Source organism: Coturnix japonica, chromosome 1, assembly GCF_001577835.2.
Source record: "Coturnix japonica isolate 7356 chromosome 1, Coturnix japonica 2.1, whole genome shotgun sequence".
Classification (NCBI taxonomy): domain Eukaryota; kingdom Metazoa; phylum Chordata; class Aves; order Galliformes; family Phasianidae; genus Coturnix; species Coturnix japonica.
Window position 1 is genome coordinate 67154744 of NC_029516.1, and position 23327 is coordinate 67178070.

Here is a 23327-nt window from a genome sequence, read left to right on the forward strand (position 1 = left end):
CTGTTGCTACATGCCCTTATAAAAAGTTCCTTCCCAGCTTTCCTGTAAATGATATAATATTCCTGTGAATTTCCTTCAGTATGTGAAGAAATCAGTAATTATTTATGAAAAAAACAACCAAAAACCTTTAGATGCTTCTAACATGAGTAATTCCTTATGCTAATGTTGTAATTTCTGTTATTTTGATGAAATAGGCCCTTTTTAATTTCAACCATACATCATCACACAACATGTCAGTAACAGCTGGTTTACTGAGGACGTTTCTAGTTGGCTGGCTTTCTGAAAAAAAATTATTCATGTTCTAAACATTTTATTGTGACTATCCAAATTCAGAAATTTTTATTAACAAAGAAATACTCAAGAACATCTTTGTTTTGAACAAAGACTGCTTACATTAAGTCATTTGACTAAAGCTTGCTTTATGTAATTGGGAAATCTTAATGTTTTCCAGGATCCTACAATGCTGTAAAAACCTTTACATATAAAACTTCCCCAGATATCCTTGTACATTCGTGAACTACCTCATACTGGAAAAGAGGAGCCATAAGGAAGAGGTTTTCCTCTGTATCTGTAAATAAATAAAAAGAAAGTAGTTGAGCAACCAGCAGTAAGGTCAGCCAATGCGGAAATCCTCCAATTTCAACTTGCTGATACAATTCTAAGAGAATCCAGTCCTTCACATTAATTAACTCCCTGCAAATTAAAAGACAAATCCTTGATGATGTGTTACTAGTATCCATATTTACACATCAGGCGATCTACTTTCTTTTCTATGGACAAGTTTTCAGACACAGAAGCAGATGACTTCCCCATAACTTATAATGCGAACAAGCCCCACTGCAAGTAAAAGCAATAGGCTGATTTCCACATTCTGGAGAACTCTGCCTTACTCTACCTATGATTACTACAAGGCTGAACACTTCACATTTTAGTAATAGTAACAAACAGCACAGAGAACAGAAGCAGACCCCCATTCAGTGTTCACTTAGGAATCAAGAGAACTTACCTATTGAATCACTGTCACGGGACTGGAACAAGCCAAGTACGGTTACTATAGTCAGACTGAACAATTCTGTTGTTTTTCAGATGGGCAGCATTTAAGCACATGTACTTATCCGTTCAACAAAACAACAGCAGCCTCTTTTTCCTTCTCAAAATGTAAGTGTCTGCTTCAAGGCAAAGAAGCCAAATAGGGTAAAGTACACAGAACAGTGTATTAAGACAAAAATACAACTTCATTTGAATAGCTAATTTCATATAATTGATAGCAGTTTATCCTTGATATTTTAACATTAGTGTGTTATTTTTTTTGTGTGTGTATAAGAATTAGAATAGCACTGACCTTCCTAAATAAAAAAGTGTAACATTTAATTACTGAATAATAGCCTGGAGTTTCCCAGAAAAACAACGACAACAAACAAAAAAACAGAAACCATGTTAAATCAAGCAAGGTTTCATAGAGTATTACTAACAAGAATCATGATCTCAAAGGAAATCGAGTTCTATTCAGGAGCCTTTATTTTTAAAGCTTAAAATATGCAAATGATGAAAAGGTATGCATAGATGATAAATTAGTCAGATAAGCTTGAACAGTAACTACAGACAACCCAGTGGGGAAGTAAAGCAGCACTACTAGCAGCTACAAGCAATCAATCATCAAGCAATCAGGCCTACCTAATTCTAGGCAAAAATATTCATTCATTAAGTGTATGACTGCAATTGACAATGGGATTCCAGTCAGGTACAGTTTACAGTATTGATAAAGTTACTTTTCAAAATACAGATTGGTGTTTCAATTATGTGCTCATTCTGCTTACAAAAAAAAACAAATATTTTATGTTGTATACAGTGCTCTTCAACAGAGTTCTCAACAACCCTAACATTTTTTACCAAAAATTCCTGCGAGGTAGGTATATCGTCATCCCCATTTTACAAATGGAAAAGAGATTTGCCCAGAGTTTCATAGTTACTTAGAATCAGAGTCAAGAACACCTCACCTGGCTCTGTACTAAACTTGTTCCACTAGGCAATCCTTCTTTTTAAGTTACACTACTGCAGTCAAAAAAGTTATTTTAAAACAATACATATATTAAGATTACAATATAGCATTTTGTAATAAAACAAGAATACAGTATAGTTCATATTTTAGGTACAATTCCTCTCCTCCATTGCTAATTCTTTCTCATGGAGATAACCAAAATAATTATGGGCAAATAAGAAGCAGTTTTTAAAAGTGTGTACTGTAATAGCAGACATGTATGGCTGGAAGTATGTTTCTGTTCATAAAGAACATTAAATGTTATTTCTCCAGTGCCAACTCATACAGGTACTAGGACCATGTGCACCATATGTCAGCGTAAGATGGTAGGCATATCTTCCATTATGCAGTTCAGTGTCAATAACTTTTCATTCTCATTAATTACTACAGATATCTTTTTCCAAGTTTGTATTATTATTGAGAACTACTTCCCTCTATAAAAACTCTTAAAACATTTTTGGAGCTACACATTCAGCACCAACATCCACCAAGTGAGAATCTTGATTAAGACAAACACATATGATTTCAGGTTTTAACACAGATCTGTTTTCAAGTTTTATAATAAAGTGGCTAACTCCTGTATTGGGACTGACAGAAGACAGTTGAGACTTAGTTAAATTTGCTGGCAAAGTACACTTGAGATCTGAAACAAAATAACCAATCCAGTTCCTCATGTAGGCTCCATGACTCACCACTAAGATATTGGCATCTAATAACAATTTAGAAGCTCCACCGTTATCAGAGCTAAGTTCATGTACACTGCAGTGATCTGTCCAAGGGAAAGCAGGCTCTTCTTCACACGTTCCTGAGCTTCTGCTTGATGCCCCATGCGTCTCTTGATCTTTCTGTTCCACTTCAACAGCTAGCTGACACAGAAATTCAAAAAAATCCTTTGCACGTTCTCTTACCTAAAGAGAAAGGTCAGAAGTGTATGTTGTGAAGAATGTAAGAGACTTCAGGTTTCACAGACAAGACTCAAAAATCAGCAATTAAGTTACTGAATGTTTTAAGAGCTGCTCTGTCCTTCAAATACAAGGTTGAAAGCAATTGCCACTAGCCTTCTGCACACAACAGCTTCATGAAGAATCAATTTCAGAATCAATATTTTACTTCTAAAGAACTTCTCTAATGGGTAGCCACTACCATTGGGTCAAACAGCGTTTTTAGCTTGGAAAAATAACTACATTTATTGGGCTATACTTTCAGTAAGAGGATCGTAAATAAGTAACACCCGTATCTGCCCTAATGAAATGGCCTAGAAACTGGGGCCCAAATAGATAAATGCCATACTTCATCCAGTGTTTCTCCTCCAGAAGGTGTGAATGTAGGACACTGCTCTCCAGCAGTCTTTGCCATAGCCTTGAGGTCAGCCAAAGGCCTTCCTTCTGCAACACCATATTTCTGTAAGAGGCAAATTGCAAAGAATTTAGCAAGATACAGCACTTCCAACACACACATCTCTCACCTAGATTTGTTTTCTAGATTCCCAAGTGTAATGTGCAAGCTTAACTACTTTTCACATTTTATTAGTGTTGGGAAAGGAGGTGCTTTTAAATATGTTTTGGACTCATATATTCTTGACACTCGTTTCTACTACACAAAATTCTTAGCATACAAAATTTAACTGAGGTTGCATTGCAAGCACCTCACAGGAGGTGAGACTCCATTTACTCCTCATTTGCAGAAATATTAGAAGAATTTTATTTCTCAAAAGAAGCAAGTATTTTCTCTACAGACCTCAGTAACCTCCACAAGAGAGAAAGAATTCTATCCCCCCTTTTTTCAGGATGTACATTAATTCTATGAACAGGAGGTTTTAGAAAACAAAGAAACTAAAAATAATCTTGAAAACAATATGCAAATGAACTAAAAGAACATGGAATTAATGATTTTCAATGACACCTCCAAATTAAATGCTTATATGAGAAACACAACAAACAACACATACATAGCAACTAGTCATTCTGGTTCAACAGTAGTCACATTATAAATTAATATTTATAATCTCAAATGTATTTTAGAAGAGATATAGTTGGATGTGTATTACCACTTTTTATCTTTAACATATCTCCAGGGCCCATCTCTTAATAGCAGCAATAGAGATTAACATTTCTACTACTGAAGATTAATACTTTACTATCATTAACAGATGAAAAAAAAGTATTCAAGTAGATATTTTTGGTCCTTTCTTGGAAGGTCTGAAGACACTGAAAACACTATAGTTACGGATATTTTGATAAAAGCTTGGACACTTTTGCTCCACTGTCAAAAACCTCAGCTATGCTCATTTCACAGATTGAGATGCTGATGACTGCAAAACAGACACATGCTTATTACTGAGACTTTTCTGATTTCTATGCTGCGTACACACAGTTTGCTGCCATAACAACTTATTACAGTTTTCATAATTTAATTGTACTGAAGCACATTTACTTCATGTTCTTGCTTCTGTTTCCTAAAACAAAATTCACTGTTTAAGGACATTAATAAAGATGTAAATAAATGAATTCTCAGAAACTACTGAAAAGAATATTCTAATCTTGAACATTTTTCTGGATTTCTATCACGAATGCAAGCCATAAGATAATAAAGCTTTTTCAACAGAATCAACAACATACGTTCTTATAAAGGACTTAGCTTCTTTTCAGGCTGTTCAAACTTAATTTCAGCTATTTACAGCATTGCCTTAAAAAATGTGGCCTGCAGAAACTTTAATGGAACTTCTATTCACTAGTATAAGCACCAGGAAAGGAAAAAAAGTAACACAAGTTAAGATTATAAAAAAGATTGTAAAACTCCGTATCACAGTCCAAAATACTTTTTAAAATACCAAGTCATTAAGCAATTAAAGAAGATTGGGAAACATGTAATTTGCTGACTTAAGGGGGTGAACCAGAATTCGTGACAAAGGGATCACAGTGGGAAATGACGTGATCATGTTCTGCTCTTTAAACATTTAACTGCCTGCTGCTAATATGCCATCTCACTTCTGGTTTTGTAGCATTTCCTTATTTAACATTTAGCTGATAATGTCACTGCAGCATCAGAAGGGTGATTAATACTAGCAGAAACATCCAACATCTCAGTTTATTCTGATGAAAACATAGTTAAAAACAGAGTTACTATTATGTCTGTAATGAGGCAAAGGGGCTAATCAGGAAAGAGGATTGCTCCAAGTCTAGCAGGAAGTTTTTCATTAGACTTCAAGCAAATTAAAAGGTATAAACAGATAAAAAATTAGCATCAGGTTGTCATCACGAGAGATGTCATCAGCAGAGAGGCAGAGGGAACTTTATATACTGGGCTAGGAAACATAAAAGTAATTTTCTCCACTTGCAAGCCATTCAACACTTAATTCAGAGCATCGCAGTTACATCACTATCACTAAATTTCAGCTTTCCTTTGGAATTTTGAAATCAGACAATTTTTAGTATCAAATGTAAAGAAATAAATTCTCAGCAACTAAAAACACATCGTATAGCACTCTCTAGTACTAAATACACCATTTACTAAATCAAGATCAGCAACAAATTGCATTTTCAATATCCAATATCTAAGCAAACTCTTACGGCACTTACTCTCTCTCGAAGTCTTGTATCACACTTGATTTCCAAACCTTTGCAGAACTTATTTTTTTCTATAATTGTGGCAGCAGTCTAAAAAGTGAATATACAGTTACATCAATCAACTCTTCTGTTTTCCTATGGGATGCCTAAACTATATTACAACACTACATCCAGTGTAAACTACATTAGTAGTACCCAAGATCCCAAGCACACAAATTTCCAGCTAGTAGTGTCAAAATTGTATATATTGCCTGTGTGAGGTCATAAAAATAGAAAAGACACAATTTTCTGAAAGACCTTTCTCAATTCAAACTCCAGAACAATTGGAGATACTTAGTACCCACAACAGCGGTATGATTCAGTGTGATAAATGCCACATTTCTTATTACGCATGCTGCCATGTAATTTTGTTGCTGCACAACAGAAAGCAGTAGAGAAGTAGTCTGACAAAATGACATCTGATGAGGAAGTACATATGAAGCAGAAGTGTGTAACAGCATTCCTCCATATGGAAAAAAATGGCACATGTTGACATTTATCAGTGTTGGCTGAATGTTTACGGAGACTAAGCAGTGGATGTTAGCACAGGGAGGCAGTAGTTAGTGTGCTTCATGCATTAGCAACAGTGATATGAAAGACAAGCCAGCCATGCAGATTTTGATGAGTATGGCATGCAGGCTTTTGTTCCTCACTGGAGAAAATACATAGCTAACAGGGGTGAATATGTTGAAAAATAGCATTCTGTAGCTCTATCAAAACTATTATTTTGCTCCTTGTATCTGTTGTAATTTCCATGGAAATAAATAGGAGTCATTACTTTCAGAGAGATCTATGTTTTATCTGGGTTGTGCTTGCAACCAGTGTGTTTCTAAAACCAGATCAGTTACAAGAACTGACAAAAATACAGCATCTAACACATGAAAACAGTTTATGGCAAGTGGCTTCTTAATACACCTAAAAAAGAAATATCATAGGATCATACACTTTCCAAGGTCGGAAGAGACCTCAAAGATCATCCAGTCCAACTATTTGCTATATTTCCCACTAAATGATGTCCCTCAGTACAACATCTAAATGTTTTTTGAATACCTCCAGGGATGGTGATTCCACCATCTCCCTGGACAGCCTGTTCCAGGACCTGAACACCCTCTTGACGAAATATTTCCTAACATCCTACCTGAATCTCCCCTATACACTTGAAGCATTTAAAGAGAAAGAAGAGTATTTGCTGACAATAGAAGTGGCAGCCTTGATGTTAAAGAGGAGACACACACAGGCTGATACACTTGGAAAATAAATAAATAAATAAATCCAGGTTATTGTATTCACCTATTTTTTGATAGCATGGCCAAAAAGAGACAGAAAAAACCCAAAGGGTGTTATTTACTTTTAACAACAGACTGGATGCCTTGAGTTTTGTGCTATACATTTCTTCTCCAAGGAAGCACGTAATTTTGGGGATGCAAGGAGGGCTAATAAGGCTAATAAAAAAAACGTGGTCAAGAGGAAATTCTGATACCATTTTGTAAAAAGCATTGCTTAATATGGGCTCTAGTATGATAGATGCTTTGGGCTAAATAGGCAGTAACAGGAACTAAAGAATGGCTAACATGCTCCTGTTCTTTCAAGTACCACAAAATATTAAGGGGGTATGGATTCACACAGATACTGACTAGTAATAGCAGCTAGAAGTCCTTGGCAAATGTCCACATCTACTCTAGCAAACATCCAATGAACTTACTTTGAAAAGACTCCTTGGATTCTGTCAAATAATAATCAGCCTAAGATTATACATCTTATTCAACAGATTGCTTATGAAACACTTTCTGTTGCAACTTTAAATTTCTGTCATACAATACTATCATAATTCAGACAGGTTTGAATCAATTTCCTTGGATTTCTGGATTATATCCAGAAATTTCTCCAGAACAGAGATTTGTTCAATACCTAGAATAGACTACATTCACCTACTATGCACAAATTCATACTCTGAACCAGCTGGTATGCTTTTCTTTACGTTTCCTACTTGCTTTTCACCTATCCTGTTCAAGCTTCAATGTTCAGTTGCCAGGAGAGGCAGTACCAAGAGGACAGCATGTAACTCCTAGTTCCAGTAATCAGTACATGCACCAACCAACAAATCAGAAAGGAGACACTGCAAAAAAACTAAACTTCACCAACAGTTTTGACTTTTTCTTCCCCCCTTTTCAAGGCAAATTGCAAACACCTCTCATATTTGAGCTGTGAAGTGACACTGTAGTAAAACACTCTTAACTGATCTGCAGCTGCCATAGAATGAAGTTCCAAACAAATGGGAACTGCAGCCCTATGCATCATTTAAAAAGCTTCTACAAAGTCTGAATGGCTGTTCAAAACAATGGTAAGACATGTTCCCTTTATGCAAAGGACATTTTCTATATTAAAAGAGTGCAAATCCTTCTCAGGGAAAGGGCTTTCCCTAACGTAACAAAAATACAAAACAAACTCTCAAAGGCTGAGCATTTAAAAAAGAATTTCCCTACAGAGGGCACATAGCACATGCTATGTAAATAAACAATATTAATATTTTTAAAAGCAGTTACCACTGTTAACATATTGAAAGGAAGGAATCTGTCAAGTTCTCATTATTAGGCAATAATAATGCATAAGAAACACTTAAAGTGTTTCTTCTCTCATTTATTAAAATAGCATATGAAAGTGAGCCATATGATATTATGCTCTTGCCAAAATCCAATGTCTCTGCATATTTCATGGTACTTGTCCAGATGTTACCACAAGACTTGATTTTTGCTTAACCGGTCCGCATTCTTTTGAAAAACATAACAAATAGCTTCAATACATAAAACAGTACAAACAATATCCCCACCAATTTGCTTTGTTTGTTCAAAACAAACCAACCAATGGGCTTTGGTCTGTGTTACTTTTAAATTCCAATTACTCCTTCGCCAAGAAGGCATATGCACATATAAAATAATAGCAGATCTATAAGAAAAAAACATTGTACAACATCCTGTGAGTTGTCCTTCATCAGTTCCTAGACATTCTCTATGCACTGACGATTCCAAAAACAGAGGTCTTAGAGAATTCTGTACAACTCAATCTTCAGTTCTAAATCCATTAAAATAGCCTGTGCCTTTCCCTCACGGTATTATTTCTGTATCAGCAACAGCAAATAAGCACCAAAATGTGAAGCTTATAATTACATTCAGTTTCCTCAAGAAGCACTTGCCTGCTTTGCTCGGAGGAGGTCACTTGAGAAGACATGAGTAAACTTTACATTACTGAGAAATAAACCAGCAGCATCTGCTTGTTTGAAACCAGTTGGAGAGAGTGGTTCATCTATTCCTTGACCTACAAAACAAGAAAAACATCAAGATTAAAACATGCAAACTTCAAATCATTTATCAGTTTAGCAAGCAAAGTTGAAAGAGTCTTTTCTGGCATAATATGAGGAATGCTCCAAAAATAATGTCTCATATTTTGTTATGTTGGCCCATGACATCAGAAGCAGATGTCAATAGTATGGCGGTAGAGGGTCAATAGTATGGCAGTAGAGGCTGAACCTTCCTGCTGGTATTCTGTTATGCTTTGTTGCCTTGCAACAGATACCAGCACAGGGGAACAGTGTGTGACATGGTAGTGTGTATAAAGCAAAGGGGTGCAACTGAATTCTACCATGTGAATAAATGGCACCCATTGAGGTTCATCAGTGCTTGCTGAACATTGATGGAGACCAGAAAGAGGATGTTAGCATAGTGAGGTGGAGGATGGTGTTTCAGCACGTGGCAACAGCAGTAGTGGGTCAGTTCCACTTGTGCAGATTTTTATGAGCACAGCATGCAGGCTCTTATTCATCACTGGCAAAAAATGCACGGTACATGGTGGTGACTATGTCAGAGGTCTATCTTTGAGAATTTGCTCTATCAAATACTGTTACCGTGCTCTTGGTATCTGTCATTGTTTCCATGAAAATGAACAAGAGACATTACTTTCAGAAAACCCTATGTAAAATACCTCATGCTCTGCAAGTGGAGTGCAGTGACTACTATGGTTACATGGTATAAAGAAAGGGAGTACAGGCTAGAAAGACAGAACGACCGTTTTCTGATTATATTAATGTACATACATATGAGAAATATAAACAGGAAAACTTTTAAACATGAATCAGAGAGCTACATTTTCTAAACACAAGTAGTCATTTCAGATCACTTGTCCTTTCTAGACTCTGCTAGGCTCCCTGCTAGAGGAATCCCAGAACTGAAAGTCTGAAAATAACTGTGTCTGCAAATAAGAAAAAACAGACAATACAATCGAGATCCTGTTGTTAATAGTAAAATACACACACAGAGAAACATACACATCAGGAGAGAGAAGTCCTAACAAACATGATACACTGTTTCCTCTGCATTCCCTAACAATAATGCCCTGAAGATGAGGAAACAAGAGGTGATTTTGTGTGATGTGGACAGCAGCATGCCCCCTCTCTGCCAAAGACAGTTTCACAAGAATTTTAGAGTTGATGTAAACACAAATTGTTGTAGTCTTTTCCTCTGCTCTCTTCCACCTTACAGGTTGATGCTAATGCTCATGCAGCTGCATAGCAAGTATGCTGATCTAGATGAAAAGTAATCCTTGCAAAAACAGTTTTTAGCTAGCATTATTTATGAAATGAACTATCCCAAATGCTCCAAGAACGTGCTGAGAACCAGAACTTTGGTAAGCCAACATTTCATAGAATGATAGAATGGCTTGGGTTGGAAGGGACTAACCACCTCCTCAAAGATAAGAGATACTTGGAGAAGGATATAGGGACAGAATACCTGTCGGTAAACAGGCTGAGATCCTAGCAAAGGCCCTCTATGTATTAAATCCTTTCGAACATGGTGATGGTAGATGAACCCAAATGCAGAAGCATTGGCAGCCTAAGATGTTAAGATCTTAGATAAGATCTCTTATCCTAATAAGTGTTCTTTCTTTACAGGAGTAGTTGGTGGGGAGTCCGAATCTGGTACCTGAGGCTGTTCTTCTGCTGTTGGTGTCAGTGTTAAGTACCATTCAGACAATAAGAGCGGGGACCTTTAGAATTCAGTCTAAAATTGTCAGGTCACAGCCAACAGTAGACTCACGCTTATCTGTGTTTACAACTTCACTTATCTTATAGGGTGTGATTTTAATTGCTTAGTCACTACATATCAATTATTGCAATCCAATTACACATTAATTTTAGATTTATCACTTGTTTCTATTTAAATGAACCCTGTTTTAGTAAGGAAGCTATTGCAGCATGACGACCACCTGACGATTCAAGATGATGGACGCATTCGAGACTATGGACAGAAAACTTTGACTACTGTTCACCATACAGAGAAGATACATCATGCCTAGGAAGAATGAAGAGGGATGGAAAACATCACGGATGAGAACTGCTTCTTGAATGGTTCCTGACGGCAAGAGGACTATTCAATCACTTGCTCCATCCAGTTGTGGTGCTGCTTTTCTTAACACTGTTGTGCCTTATGCTAATGATTATATTATATAGAGTTTATTAAGGTTTGGTTATATTAAGTTATAATTGGTTATATTAAGTTTGTAATTATATTTATATAGCTATATATAGTTATATAGTATATTAAGGTTATACATAGCATATTAAGGATTAGCAAATTAGAATTCTTTAAGTATTTCAATTAGCATATAGAATACTATAGGCTTTGCAATAGATTATAATTGGGATTTTAGCGGTTGCGCTGTAACGGGGCAAAATGTCACTGAGTCTGGGGATGGGGAGATGTTGTAGGCATTAGCAAGGATTCGGGATGTGACGTGGCAGTACCTCCCCTGTTGTGTCCTCTGCCCTGTGATGTATGTTGGGTGCATATTTCAGACGTGCTCTCAGGGGGTTGTAGATGAGGTGATGAAAGTATATAAGATGCTAACTACCCCCAGTAAATGCCATTTTGCCATCTATCATTCTGAGTTATAGTGGCTTTGGTCCTGGCGTGGGAATAACACTAGACTTTAGGGCAGGGGGTGGTTGAACCATGGAAGCACACGGCAACAAAAGATCTTCTAGTTCCAACACCCCTGGCCATAGGCAGGGCTTGGCAGTCACTAGATTAGATACTAGATAAGGTTGCTCAAGGATCCATTCCAGCCTGGTCTCAAACACTTCCAGGGATGAGGCATCTACAAACTCAAGTAGCCTGTCCCAGCACCTCACCACCCTCTGTTTGAAAAACTTCCACAATAAACCTCCCCTCCTTTAGTTTAAAACTATTCCTGCTTGTCCTATCACTATCTATCTGTGTTAAAAGTTGATACCCGTCCTGCTTATTGTCTCCCTTTAAATATTTGGAAGGTCTCCTAGAGCCTTCTCCTCTGCAGACTGAATAAACCAAGTTCTCTCAGCCTGTCTTCTAGAGATGTACTCTAGCCCTCTGATCACCTTTGTGGACCTGCTTTGGACCCTCTCCAAAAGCTCCACATCCTTCCTGTGTACAGGGTACCAGACCTGGATGCATGTAATGGTTTTTAATCAGTACACCCTATTATGACATCATGCAGCAAGCTGTTCAGGGAATCTGTTCCTGGGTCCTAGCTCCTGACAGTATTGGCTATTTGCACTTCCCAGGTCCTAACTCCTGTCAATCTCACTTATTCTTCTGCGGGTTCTGGCTCTCTGAGAAGATAATATGCTGAGAAGAGACCTACAGTTCCCCAAAGTCTTCAGTACTCCCCATGTGACTTCCCATTCCAAGTGATAAGAGAGAAACTTTTCTTCCTGGATAGAGCAGAGAGCAGCACAGTCACAAATCCCTTCCTATTCGTCTGTTAACCACAATTCCCTTTTTATATAATTACCTTACATTATTTTACTATTTGTAGTGAATTAATTCTCTCTCCTTATCTTAAGTCGGTTGTCTTCTCTATTTGTACCACTGAAAAGGGTGAGAGAGCGTAGAAGAGGCCAGGAAGCCCCCGTCCATCCACTTATGGGGCTTCACACGGTCAGAGTATAGAGAAACAATCATGCCCTTTGCCCTGCTGGTCACCTCTCTTTGAATGAATCCCACTGTTAGCTTTCCAGGCTGCAAGTACACACTGCTGATTCGTGTTCAGTTTTTCATCTATCAGGTTCCCTAAGACTTCTAACCTAGCAGGGCTGCTCTCAAGGAGTTCTTCTCCCAGTCTGTACACATATCTGGGATTGGCTCAAGTGCAACATCTTGCACTTGGTCTTGTTGAACCTCATTTTATTTACATAGGCCCACCTTATGAGTTTGTCTAGGGCCCATTGGATGGCATCACTTCCTTCTGTCATATTCACTGCCCACTACGCTTGGTATTGTCGGTAGCTTTGCTGAGGGTACACTCAACCTCACCACCTATGTCATTGATAAGGATGTTACAGAGTAGTGGTCCCAAGACTGAACCCCAAGGGATATCACTCATGACTGGCCTCCACCTGGACATAGAGCTGTCGACCACATATCTCTGTCTGTGAACATTCAACCTACTCCTCACCCACCAAACAATCCACCCTTCAAACATCTCTCTCCCCAAATTATAGATAAGGATGTGGTGCAGAACCATGTCAAAAGCTTTGCAGAAGTTCAGGTAGATAATGGTTTGGTCTAAAAACTGCATTCTAACTAGGACTGAACAATTCAAGTACATTTAAACAATCTTCACAACAGTGGTCTGGGATATCATGCCATTACCAACAGGTGTTGCTTATCTGATTTACAGGTAACTTCTTTCTGCACTGTAGCAAAAGGAACTGCAACATCGCTGTTAAAACCAGAAATGCACCACTCTACATGGAAATCCTGAGGACTGAATTAGAAACTTTCCATTTTCCACAACTATCAAGCTAACATTTGAATCCACTAATAAAGGTATTTTTTTCTAGTATAAAGTACACAATATTACTCCGTAACAACTCTATAACAACACTCTAAAAGTAATACTTCCTATTTATTTTCATGGAAATGACAACAGATACCAAGAACACGATAGCAGTATTTGATAGAGCAAATTCTCAATGACAAAACTCTAGTTTTTGACAGTCACCACCATGTACCGTGCATTTTTGCCAGCGATGAATAAGAGCATGCATGCTGTGCTCATAAAAATCTGCACAAGTGGAACTGACCCACTACTGCTCTTGCCACGTGCTGAAACACCATCCTCCACCTCACTACCCTAACATCCTCCTTCAGGTCTCCATCAATGTTCAGCAAGCACTGATGAACCTCAATGGGTGCCATTTATTCACATGGTAGAATTCAGTTGCACCCCTTTGCTTTATACACACTTCCATGTCACACACTGTTCCTCTCTGCTGCTGTCTGTTGCAAGGCAACAAAGCGTAACAGAATACCAGCAGGAAGGTTCAGCCTCTACTGCCATACTATTGACCCTCTACCGCCATACTATTGACATCTGCTTCTGATGTCATAGGCCAACATAACAAAATATGAGACATTACTTTTGGAGCAGCCCTCTTATTTAGCACTTCAGTTGTTGATTGTGGGATTTCCCATTTTGGAGGGAAGAATAATTTTCAGTGTCACAGAAGCTAACAGAATAGCTGATACTAACCTTGAAGTATCTTGTCTTTGTTGTATCTTGTTTCTCCGCTGAAAGAGATTACAAACAAACAAACAAAAAATCATGACAATAATTTTAATCAACGTTCACAAAGCTGAACTGTGTGCCAAATGGAAAGAGCCCAAATATAAATAATAATGAACAGTATAGCATAGCCTCCCTTCAAAAGGATATATCTGAAGAGTTCAAAATAAAATCATTTTCAAGTAGTCAACCCCAAATGTGCACCAATATTTACTAAGATATGGAACTAAAAGGAAAGTAATATCTTAAACTCATCATAAACACAACATAATTTATCTACTAATGTAGCACCTCCTCATTGGAGATAGGGAAGAAGTAGGAAAACTCTGTAGTTCTCGTCTGCACTAGACAATAGGACTTCTGTGCATTAGAGGGAAGCCAACTCAAGAGATTAGCAAAGACAGTATCAGAGCAGGCTGCACACCTTGAAGAAGCACAGTACTAGGCAGAGCTGCAGAAAAACTAATAAAATGAACATCATGTGCTTTAGAATAACAGAACATTCCAAGTTGGAAGGGAACACACATAATAACCAAGTCCATTTCCGGACTCCATATGGTACTACACAAAAATCAGATCATATGAATGAGAGCATCATTCAGACACTTATTGAACTATATCACATTTGGCATCATGACCACTGCTCTGGGGAGCCTGTTCCAGGGCTTAACCACCTTGTCAGTGAAGAACCTCACCCCAGTGTCCAACCTGACCTTCTCCTATTCTAGCTTCATGCTGTTAAGTTCTACTGATAGCCTACTGCGAGAAAAATATCAGCTCTAGCCCCCCTGCTCCTCCTCATGAGGAAGTTGCAGGCCACAATGAGGTCTTCCCACACTCCATTCTTCTCTGGGCTTAACAAACCAAAAGGACTTTATCCAATCCTCATATGTCTTCTCCTCCAGACCCATCACTATCTTTGTAGCCCTCCTTTGGACACTCCCCAATAGTTTTACATCCTTTTTTTTTCTATGGATCCCCAAATAGCATACAACACTCAAGGTGAGGCCACACCAGTGAAGTGCAAATCAGGTCAATCATTTTGACCAACCAGCAGTACTGAAACATCTCAGGAGGCAGCTGGCTTTCCTGGCTGCCTGGGCAAACTGTTGACTCATGTTCAACCTATTGCTGGTCAAGACCCCCAGCATCTCATCTGCTAGTCTGTATATATAACCAGAGTTGCCCCTTTCCAGGTACAGAATCCAGCACTTGCTCCTGTTAAACTTCATTCAATTGGTGACTGACCAGCTCTCTAATTTGACTAGAACTCTCTGCAAGGTCTCTCCATCCTCAATGGAGTCAACAGCTCCTCCCAATTTAATAGTCAGCACCCTTGCTCAAAGCACCTTCTAGTCCTACATCCAAGTTCTTTATGAAAACTTCTTAAAGAGAGCTTGCTCTGAAATGGGGATCCCCACTAATGACTGGCTGCAAGCCAGCTGCTTACTCTAACCCTTTGGACCCGAATCATCAGCCAGTTGTTCATAATCACATTACATTTATGTCTAGCTGCATGCTGGTGGACCATTCTCACCAAGTAATGAACCAGTGTTCTCTCTGGCCCTCCTTTTGTTGTTAAGGATATTTAAAAATATATATATATATTTATTTTCTTTCACAGTACTGACCAGCTTCAACTCTGAGGTAGTACTTTCAAAAAATGATGTACCCCTTTCAAAAGCAGTTTCCCAGAAGACCTTTCTAACTAGTTCCCTGAGCAGCCTGAAATCTGCTCTCCCCATATCCAGAGTTGAAGTTTTGGTGGCAGTTTTCCTCCTATCACCAAAGATTTTAAATTGGATTATGGTCACTATAGCCAAGGCAGCGACCAATTACCATTTCACTCATGAGACCTCTGTTCAGAAGCAACAGATCTAGGAGGACAACTTTCCTCATCAGATCCCTTAGGAGCTGTACTATGAAACTGTCATTGATGTGTTTTAGTAATCTACTGGACCTGCTTCTGTCAGCTATGTGGTGCTCCCAGTTAACATCTGATAAGTTGAAGTCTCCCATAAGGACAACAGGGTTTGTTATAGATGACCCTCTTAGTTTCTTAAAGAATAATCAATCAGCGTTGTCATCCTGGATGAGGCTCTCAACTGTGTCACAGCCAGCAGACAGCTCCATACAATTCAGCCCCTCTGTTACATAAAGGACCACTCCCTTGCCACTCCTGCCCTGCCTGTCTGTTCTGGAAAGTCCGCAGTTATTCACCACATCACAACAATCACAGGACTCTTCCCACCAGGTTTCACTTATGCCAATGATGTTGTAGCTCTGGGACTGAGCCAAGGCTTCTAGCTCTCCTCAGCTTGTTTGTTTGTTTGTTACATTTCAGCTGTGCTTCATTGTAACAAGTGGAGCAGACTGAAGGATCTCACTAGCATGCAGCCCCCCCAATTGCAAGGTACCACCTTTTAGTTTATTGCCAGCAGCGTGTGTGTACTTCAGGTGGGTCAACGGTCTCAATCCTCAAGCCTGACATGGTGCCCCTAGACTCATCTCTAGCAGGCCTGGTTTCACCTCCTTCCTCCTTTGAATCTTGCTTAAAGCCCTCTCAATGTTCCTGTCATGGTTTCATGGTTTTCCATTGGTATTCCACATCGAGGTGGCTTGAAGTATGTATACTTGAGGTATTGCACCTCAAGTACTGTGTTCAGTTTTGGGCCCCTCACTGCAAGAAAGACACTGAGGCCCTGGAATGTGTTCAGAGGAGGGCTACGAAGCTGGTGAGGGGTCTGGAGCACAGGACTTACAAGGAGCGGCTGAGGGAGCTGGGATTGTTCAGCCTGGAGAAGAGGAGGCTCAGGGGAGACCTTATAGCTCTCTCTAACTTCCTGAAGAGAGGATGTAGTGAGCTGGGGGTTAGCCTCTTCTCTCGTGTAATCAGTGATAGAACTAGAGGGAATGGTTTTAAGCTGTGCCAGGGGAGATTCAGGCTGGACATTAGGAAGTATTACTTCTCAGAAAGGGTGGTCAGGCATTGGAATGCACTGCTCAGGGAGGTGGTGGAGTCACCGACCATGGGACTGTTCAAGAAACACTTGGATGTGGTGCTGAGGAATATGATTTAGCCAGGAAGCATTGGGAATGGTTGGACTAGATGATCTTCTAGGTCTTTTCCAACCTTGATAATTCTGTGATTCTGTGATCATAACATCATGCAATGCACTAGCAATTAAAGAATTAATGCTGCACCTACATGGATGTTTTACATTTCCACTTTCCTGGTCTCAGAAGAGAAACATGAACTTCCAAAAGACTTCACTTTTCCACTTCTGTTTTCCATGCAGAAGGAAACATAAAGCAGACTGAAAGCCATGAGACTTCCCTCTGTGCTCTCTTGCCACTTTGCCTACAGCATTAAAGACTTTGGTTTTGGAAACTCTCCCTCTTTCACATTTCACTTCTTAGCTTCAATTTAAATCACACTGTATTATACTATATTATCTCACATTCTGCTACTACACTTAGTAAACTAGTTTTTTTCCCCCTTAGCTCATCACTGCTGTTTTTTCTTATCCAGGCCCATCTACCTGCTCTTTCCCTCCTCATACTTTCCTCGGGTGTGGATCCGTGGGTCCCTCTGCCCCCTTGTTGTAGAACCAGTCTAAACCGTGACAGCTTCCCAACAACTCCTGGGGCTGGTATCCACTTGAAACAGATGAACTCAACTGTCACCAGCAGGAAAGTTGCTGAATAAACCACCCATGATAAACAACAACAACAAAAAAACAACCAAAAAAACCCAACAAAATAAAGTTCTTCCAAGAGCACCAGCTTTTAGCCATACCTTGATTGAACAGATTTTTCTGTTCCTTACAGTATATTTCACTGCTACTGAGGAGAACAAGTCCTCAGGATGAGCCCCGAATAGATAACCAAACATGGAAAGCAAGTACTTCTAAGAGAGAACACTGTATTTTAACTTACATATTTAAATGTTTTGAACATTACCCAGCACACACAGCAGCAATTCAGTTTTTCACACCCTCCCCAAACTCTGACAGCTACTTTCAGTCTTCTGAGAAAAATGTGGCAGGCTGGATAGCCCTTCTTGTTGATCATCAATTTGGGGGTGGAGAAGAGCAATATTTGCTGTTTCCCAAGTGGCATAGCATACACAAGTGGAGTCTAACACCAGCTTTCTGATTAATTAATTAATTCCAAAGTGTCTGCAAGAGTCCTAGCTGAAGATCTCAAGTTTAACAAACTGTGTCAGGCCTTCATGCTTACTAGGTGATGTAAAAGGCTGTAAGTAGAACATCAAGTCGTTAGATACTGGTCTTTAAAGGAAGAGTAACTCTTATAAGGAGGATAACTAGAAAAAAAAAAAATTAAAAAAAAATAAAATCATTGCTCCAGCTGCTCTAATCAAGTATTAACCTGTATTATGCTTAAGAGGAAAAACATGTTTAACTTTCATAAAAATTAAACTGTTACCTGCTATCAACTTGAGAAAACTGGAGAGGCTTATTCTAGTTAACTGCAGGTCTTTGTTAATAGCCCCTGGAAGCTTGAAACTAACCTTAACAATTCTCAAGAAGTTACAAATGCGATTTAACATGCCACGGGAAAAAGGTTAGGCTACCACTCCTAAACCAGCTCTTCATCCCTGAGCATGAAGAGTTCATCTGAGACCTTTTGGCAGGAGAAAGGTCTCATGACCGATCGCTACAGAGTTCACAAACAGGGCTTACTAAATTTAGGTGTGATGCTGTATTTCTCTCAATACTATTCTGACCCAGCTTGACTCAACAGCCAACTACAGCGTACCGGGCCAGATTGGTGAATGCTAATTCCATCAGGGACAACAACACGGCCACCGTGTAGGTCAAGAGGTTCCCTGACCACACCGCAACACAGCACAGCACAGCAGCCCCGGCACAGAACACGGACCGCCCGTAGGGAGAAGGGCGGAAATCCGTTAACGTCACGGTGCGGATGGGTGCATCGGACAGACAGAGCAAGGGCAAAGGAAGGGCTCGCTTGTTCCCACAGAGGTAGCGGAGAAGGAGCACGGGTGTAACGGCGGTACTCACTGGCGGACGACGGTCAGCCCGAAGCGAACCATGGCACAGCCGCACAGCTGAACGCAGACCCCCCTACCGGCTCCTCCGCCCTGCGCCGCAGCGCCCGCCCCGCGCCCGGCGGCGACGTCACTGGGCAGCTGATGCCGCCGCGCCTCCCCTCAGTGCTGCGGCCTGGGGGCGTGATGTTGCTTGTTTAACACACGCAAATAAAAGCGATAATATTTGGCAAAGGCTGTGGGTATCAATGCAGGTTCACTCACATTTTGGCAGAAGAAAGGGGGAGAAACTCCAGGTTAGGGTGGTGGTGGGTCTATCATCTAATGGAGAGAAGGTGCTTAGAAAGCTATGTATGAGGAATAGTTGCTTTTAAAAACTAAAAACAATGATATGTACAGTTTAATGTTACAATTCTCAAGGCACATATTCTGACTTTACAGTTCTAATGAGCTGGGTGACTTAGCTCAGAGTAATATGAATAGTGGGTAAATTCTGCTGAATTCAAGTTAGTTAGAAGACTTGGAAGCCAAATGATGATTCCTCAGCAATCATCATCAGAGATGGAAATGGTTTCACAGCAACTGCTTCAGGCCAGCTGTTCACAAGGCAAAGCAATGGGTGGTATAGGCACACACCAGACAGACATCCACAACAGCTGGGGCCAAGATGGTGCTAGTCATGGAGTGGTTTGGAATGGACCTTGAAGATCATCTAGTTCCAATGTCTGCCATGGACAGGAACACTTCCCACTAGACAGGTTGCTCATGGCCCCATCAAGCTTGGTCTTGAACATCTCCAGGCATGGGGCATCCACAGCTTCTCTGGGCAACCTGTTCCAGTGCCTCGCCACCCTCTCAGTAGAGATTTTCTTCCTAAAGTTTAATCTAAATCTACCTTCTTCTAGTTTAAAGTTGTTATGTCTTGTCCTATTGCTACAGACCCTAATAAAATGCTCCTCCCAGTATTGCTGTAAGTCCCTTTAGGCTGCAATGAGATCTCCATTGAGCCTTTTCCATGCTTCTCTGTACATGGGATCTAGATGGGAGATTGATGGGACTGATGCAGATTGATTTGTTGGAGGAAGGCCAGCTTTGCTCTGCAGTCATCACCATTCTTGGATGAAGAGGAACTGGGGAGAGGCAGAGTGAAAAGGAAACTAAACTGAGCAGTCCCACCCACCCACTTACCACCTGCAAGGTACTTTTATGTCTCACACATAATCCATATCACAGTGATGTTTGGTATCTCAAGAATGAAGCCGACATCTCAGTTACATAAACTGCTCCCTACTATTACTTCTGGGCAAACTGACAGCACTTGTGAGAAGATACATCTGCATTTTGTAGTTCACATTCTTTTTGCCTGTGTTTTGCTCCCTGCCTGAGTAAAGGGATTCTTTATTCAGTTGCTGAAGTTTCCCATTCAGACTCTCGCTTTCCCTAGTGTAAGTAAGCAAAGCAAAAGCAGGGAAGTCTTAGGAAAATAGAGATTTGTTTTGCCATTCCTTTCCAACCTCCTGTTTTTGGAAAAAAAGAAAAAAAACCAAAAAACAAAAAAACAAAACATTTATGAAAAAGCACATATGCATCTTGGCAATCTGCAAGGATACTATAGGGAAGATGTATTCTTTAACACTGAACAATGATCTAACTGAGGTTGATATGACAAAGTAACAGAAGAGGCAACCAAAGATAATCATTTTCCCTTCAATTATCTCAAGTTTTATGGTTTACAGACAGTCTAATTGACCATAATATTAGTTGGTCAGACAACTGAGTGTCTTTGCAATAGGATTTCACAACATAATAGAATAAATGAGTCATGTAAAAAAAATGATTCTGGGTTGCCAGAGATTTGACCTAACTTTGAAACTGATTTGTTTTTTTTTATAACACACACCAAAAAAACAAAAAAAAAACCCAAAACAAAACAAAAAAACTATATGATTATATATAATATATATATAATATTATATATATATATTATATATATATATTATATATATATATATATATATTTTATATATATATATATATATAATTGAAAGCTAAAATATATTTTTTTATTTTCTAGAAGCTTAAACCACATGATAAATATTAGTGACATGTCTAGATTCTGAATGATCTGATGCCAAATGACTCGGGTCTGACCTATTTCGGTTGTATCACCATTAAAAACAATTCATGTTTCCTTTTCTACTGTTTAATCATCTTCTCTTTGTTGACGTCTTCTTCATCTTCACAGCATGTATTTTTTTATTTCCTGAGTGTTTTACCTTTCTTTATTTTTATCCTCTCCAGGTGTTTCTCAGATCTGCTGTGGCACATGTCAGTCTATGATTATGGGCCTGTGTTGTAAATTGACTCAGTGAAACAAAATGTTTATAAAGCATAACTGCTAAAACAAGAAGAAAGCTTATCAGATGAGGAATAGTGTTTTGTGGAAATCATCTTAGGAAGAAAAAATTTTTGTGGAGCTGTAAATTATTATTATTCTTTTTTAAATGGGTAACTTATTAAAAAATAAATTTCAACAATGTTGACTATATACTGAAATCATTATCATGTGTATTGCATAACACAGAATCACAGAATGACCCGGGTTGGAAGGGACCTCAAGGATCATGTAGTTCCAACCCCCCTGCCTGGCAGGGCCACCCAACCTNCTTGAACACCTCCAAGGACGGGGCATCCACAACCTCCCTGGGCAGCCTGTTCCAGGGCCTAACCACTCTCCTAGTGAAGAACTTCCCCCTAACATCCAACCTAAATCTTCCCTCTTTTAACTTAAAACCATTTCCCCTTGAGTAACATTAGAAAATATTAATAACACTAACATTAGAAATAACATTAGAAATATTAATAACACTAACATTAGAAAATATTGGCAATCCAAGGAAAGTTATTCCTCTCGAATAACAGCTTGCTACTAGAAATATGAAACAGAAGTCAACAGCTGAGCTGTATTTCCTCCTCATTTTGGATCTGATCTTGCATCCTGCTCTTACAAAGACACCAGCCATGCAGAAACTTACACTGAAATTATCCTCTTCCTTCCTAATAACCTTCTCAAGTACCACTGTTTGATCTCTGCAAACATTCAGTAACCATCCACGAATGTCAATGGGTGCATTTCCTTCTGCATGGAGGAATTGTTCTACACTTTGCTTCATACACAATCCCATGTCAGACGTCATAATGCTAGATTGCTCTTCTGCTGCCATCCATTCCTCATGGCAACAAAATTTAATGGAATATTGGTGGGAAGGTTCAATCTCCACTGCTATCTCCCCACCATCTGCCTTTGATGTACTAGGCCAACATAATAAAATATGAGGCATTACTTTGGGAGCAGCCCTTATATTTTAATTGCTCTTAGGAACGTGTTTGATTGTTTTTAGATAGCTTTAATTGTGATACACCACCTGCAGATCTGTGTGACTGTCCTGCTGAACAGAAAACCTTCAGCACTTCTACAACAGCACTGCAAGCCAATCTGTATAAACCTTGACCTGTGGAAGCTCAAGGCCATGGTTGCATGCTTTCTGGCTGATGAAAGCGTCCAGGTGAGCTCTAAGGTGAGCGAGAGGTTTCAGGCTAACACTTTGCTTCCCAGACGGCTGTTTAACAGTATTTCCTCCACGAGCTCCAAGAGTTGTTGCAGCTGCCGGTTACATTACTGTCATCTAGTGGCCCTCATGAAATTTGCACCCTCAAGTTTTGCAGTTCAAGTTAGGTACCTATTGGAGTTCCACACGTTACTTACATTATATATTTAATCTTTCACTCCAGTGCTGCTAGCTATCAAGAAGAATCACATTCAAATTTTAAAGATTTCTACTGCAAATTTCTGTTTTGTAAGACCAAGTCTTAATAACTAAACTTGGGAAAACATGTAATACTGACAGGGCACTCCAGTAAGATGAATACTTTACCATGTGTAAGAAGCAAATCTAAAGAAACTTAAGTAAAAATCTTTTTAGTGAGGAGGAAGCGGGAAGAATGGAGGGAAACTAATTCTGTTTGGATATGCTTATAACAGGTACTGAAT

General features: G+C 39.3%; 1 protein-coding gene across 5 annotated transcripts; it reads right to left on the reverse strand.

Annotated features, from left to right (window-relative positions):
* Nucleotides 1-1495: 1495 nt before the first annotated feature.
* On the reverse strand, nucleotides 1496-19442 carry TIGAR (TP53 induced glycolysis regulatory phosphatase). Of its 5 annotated transcripts, none has more exons than XM_015871306.1 (6): nucleotides 19290-19442; nucleotides 14209-14246; nucleotides 8834-8955; nucleotides 5617-5694; nucleotides 3329-3439; nucleotides 1496-2946 (listed from the first exon to the last, which is right to left on the reverse strand). In XM_015871306.1, exons 1-6 carry the CDS (start codon nucleotides 19319-19321, stop codon nucleotides 2485-2487), a joined length of 843 nt encoding a protein of 280 aa, XP_015726792.1. In that variant the 5' UTR covers nucleotides 19322-19442; the 3' UTR covers nucleotides 1496-2484. The 5 variants fall into 5 exon arrangements, with proteins under 5 accessions (XP_015726792.1, XP_015726800.1, XP_032302549.1 ...); XM_015871314.2 differs by lacking the exon at nucleotides 19290-19442 and adding an exon at nucleotides 19024-19275; XM_032446658.1 differs by lacking the exon at nucleotides 19290-19442 and adding an exon at nucleotides 16202-16917.
* Between the last annotated feature and the right edge of the window lie 3885 nt (nucleotides 19443-23327).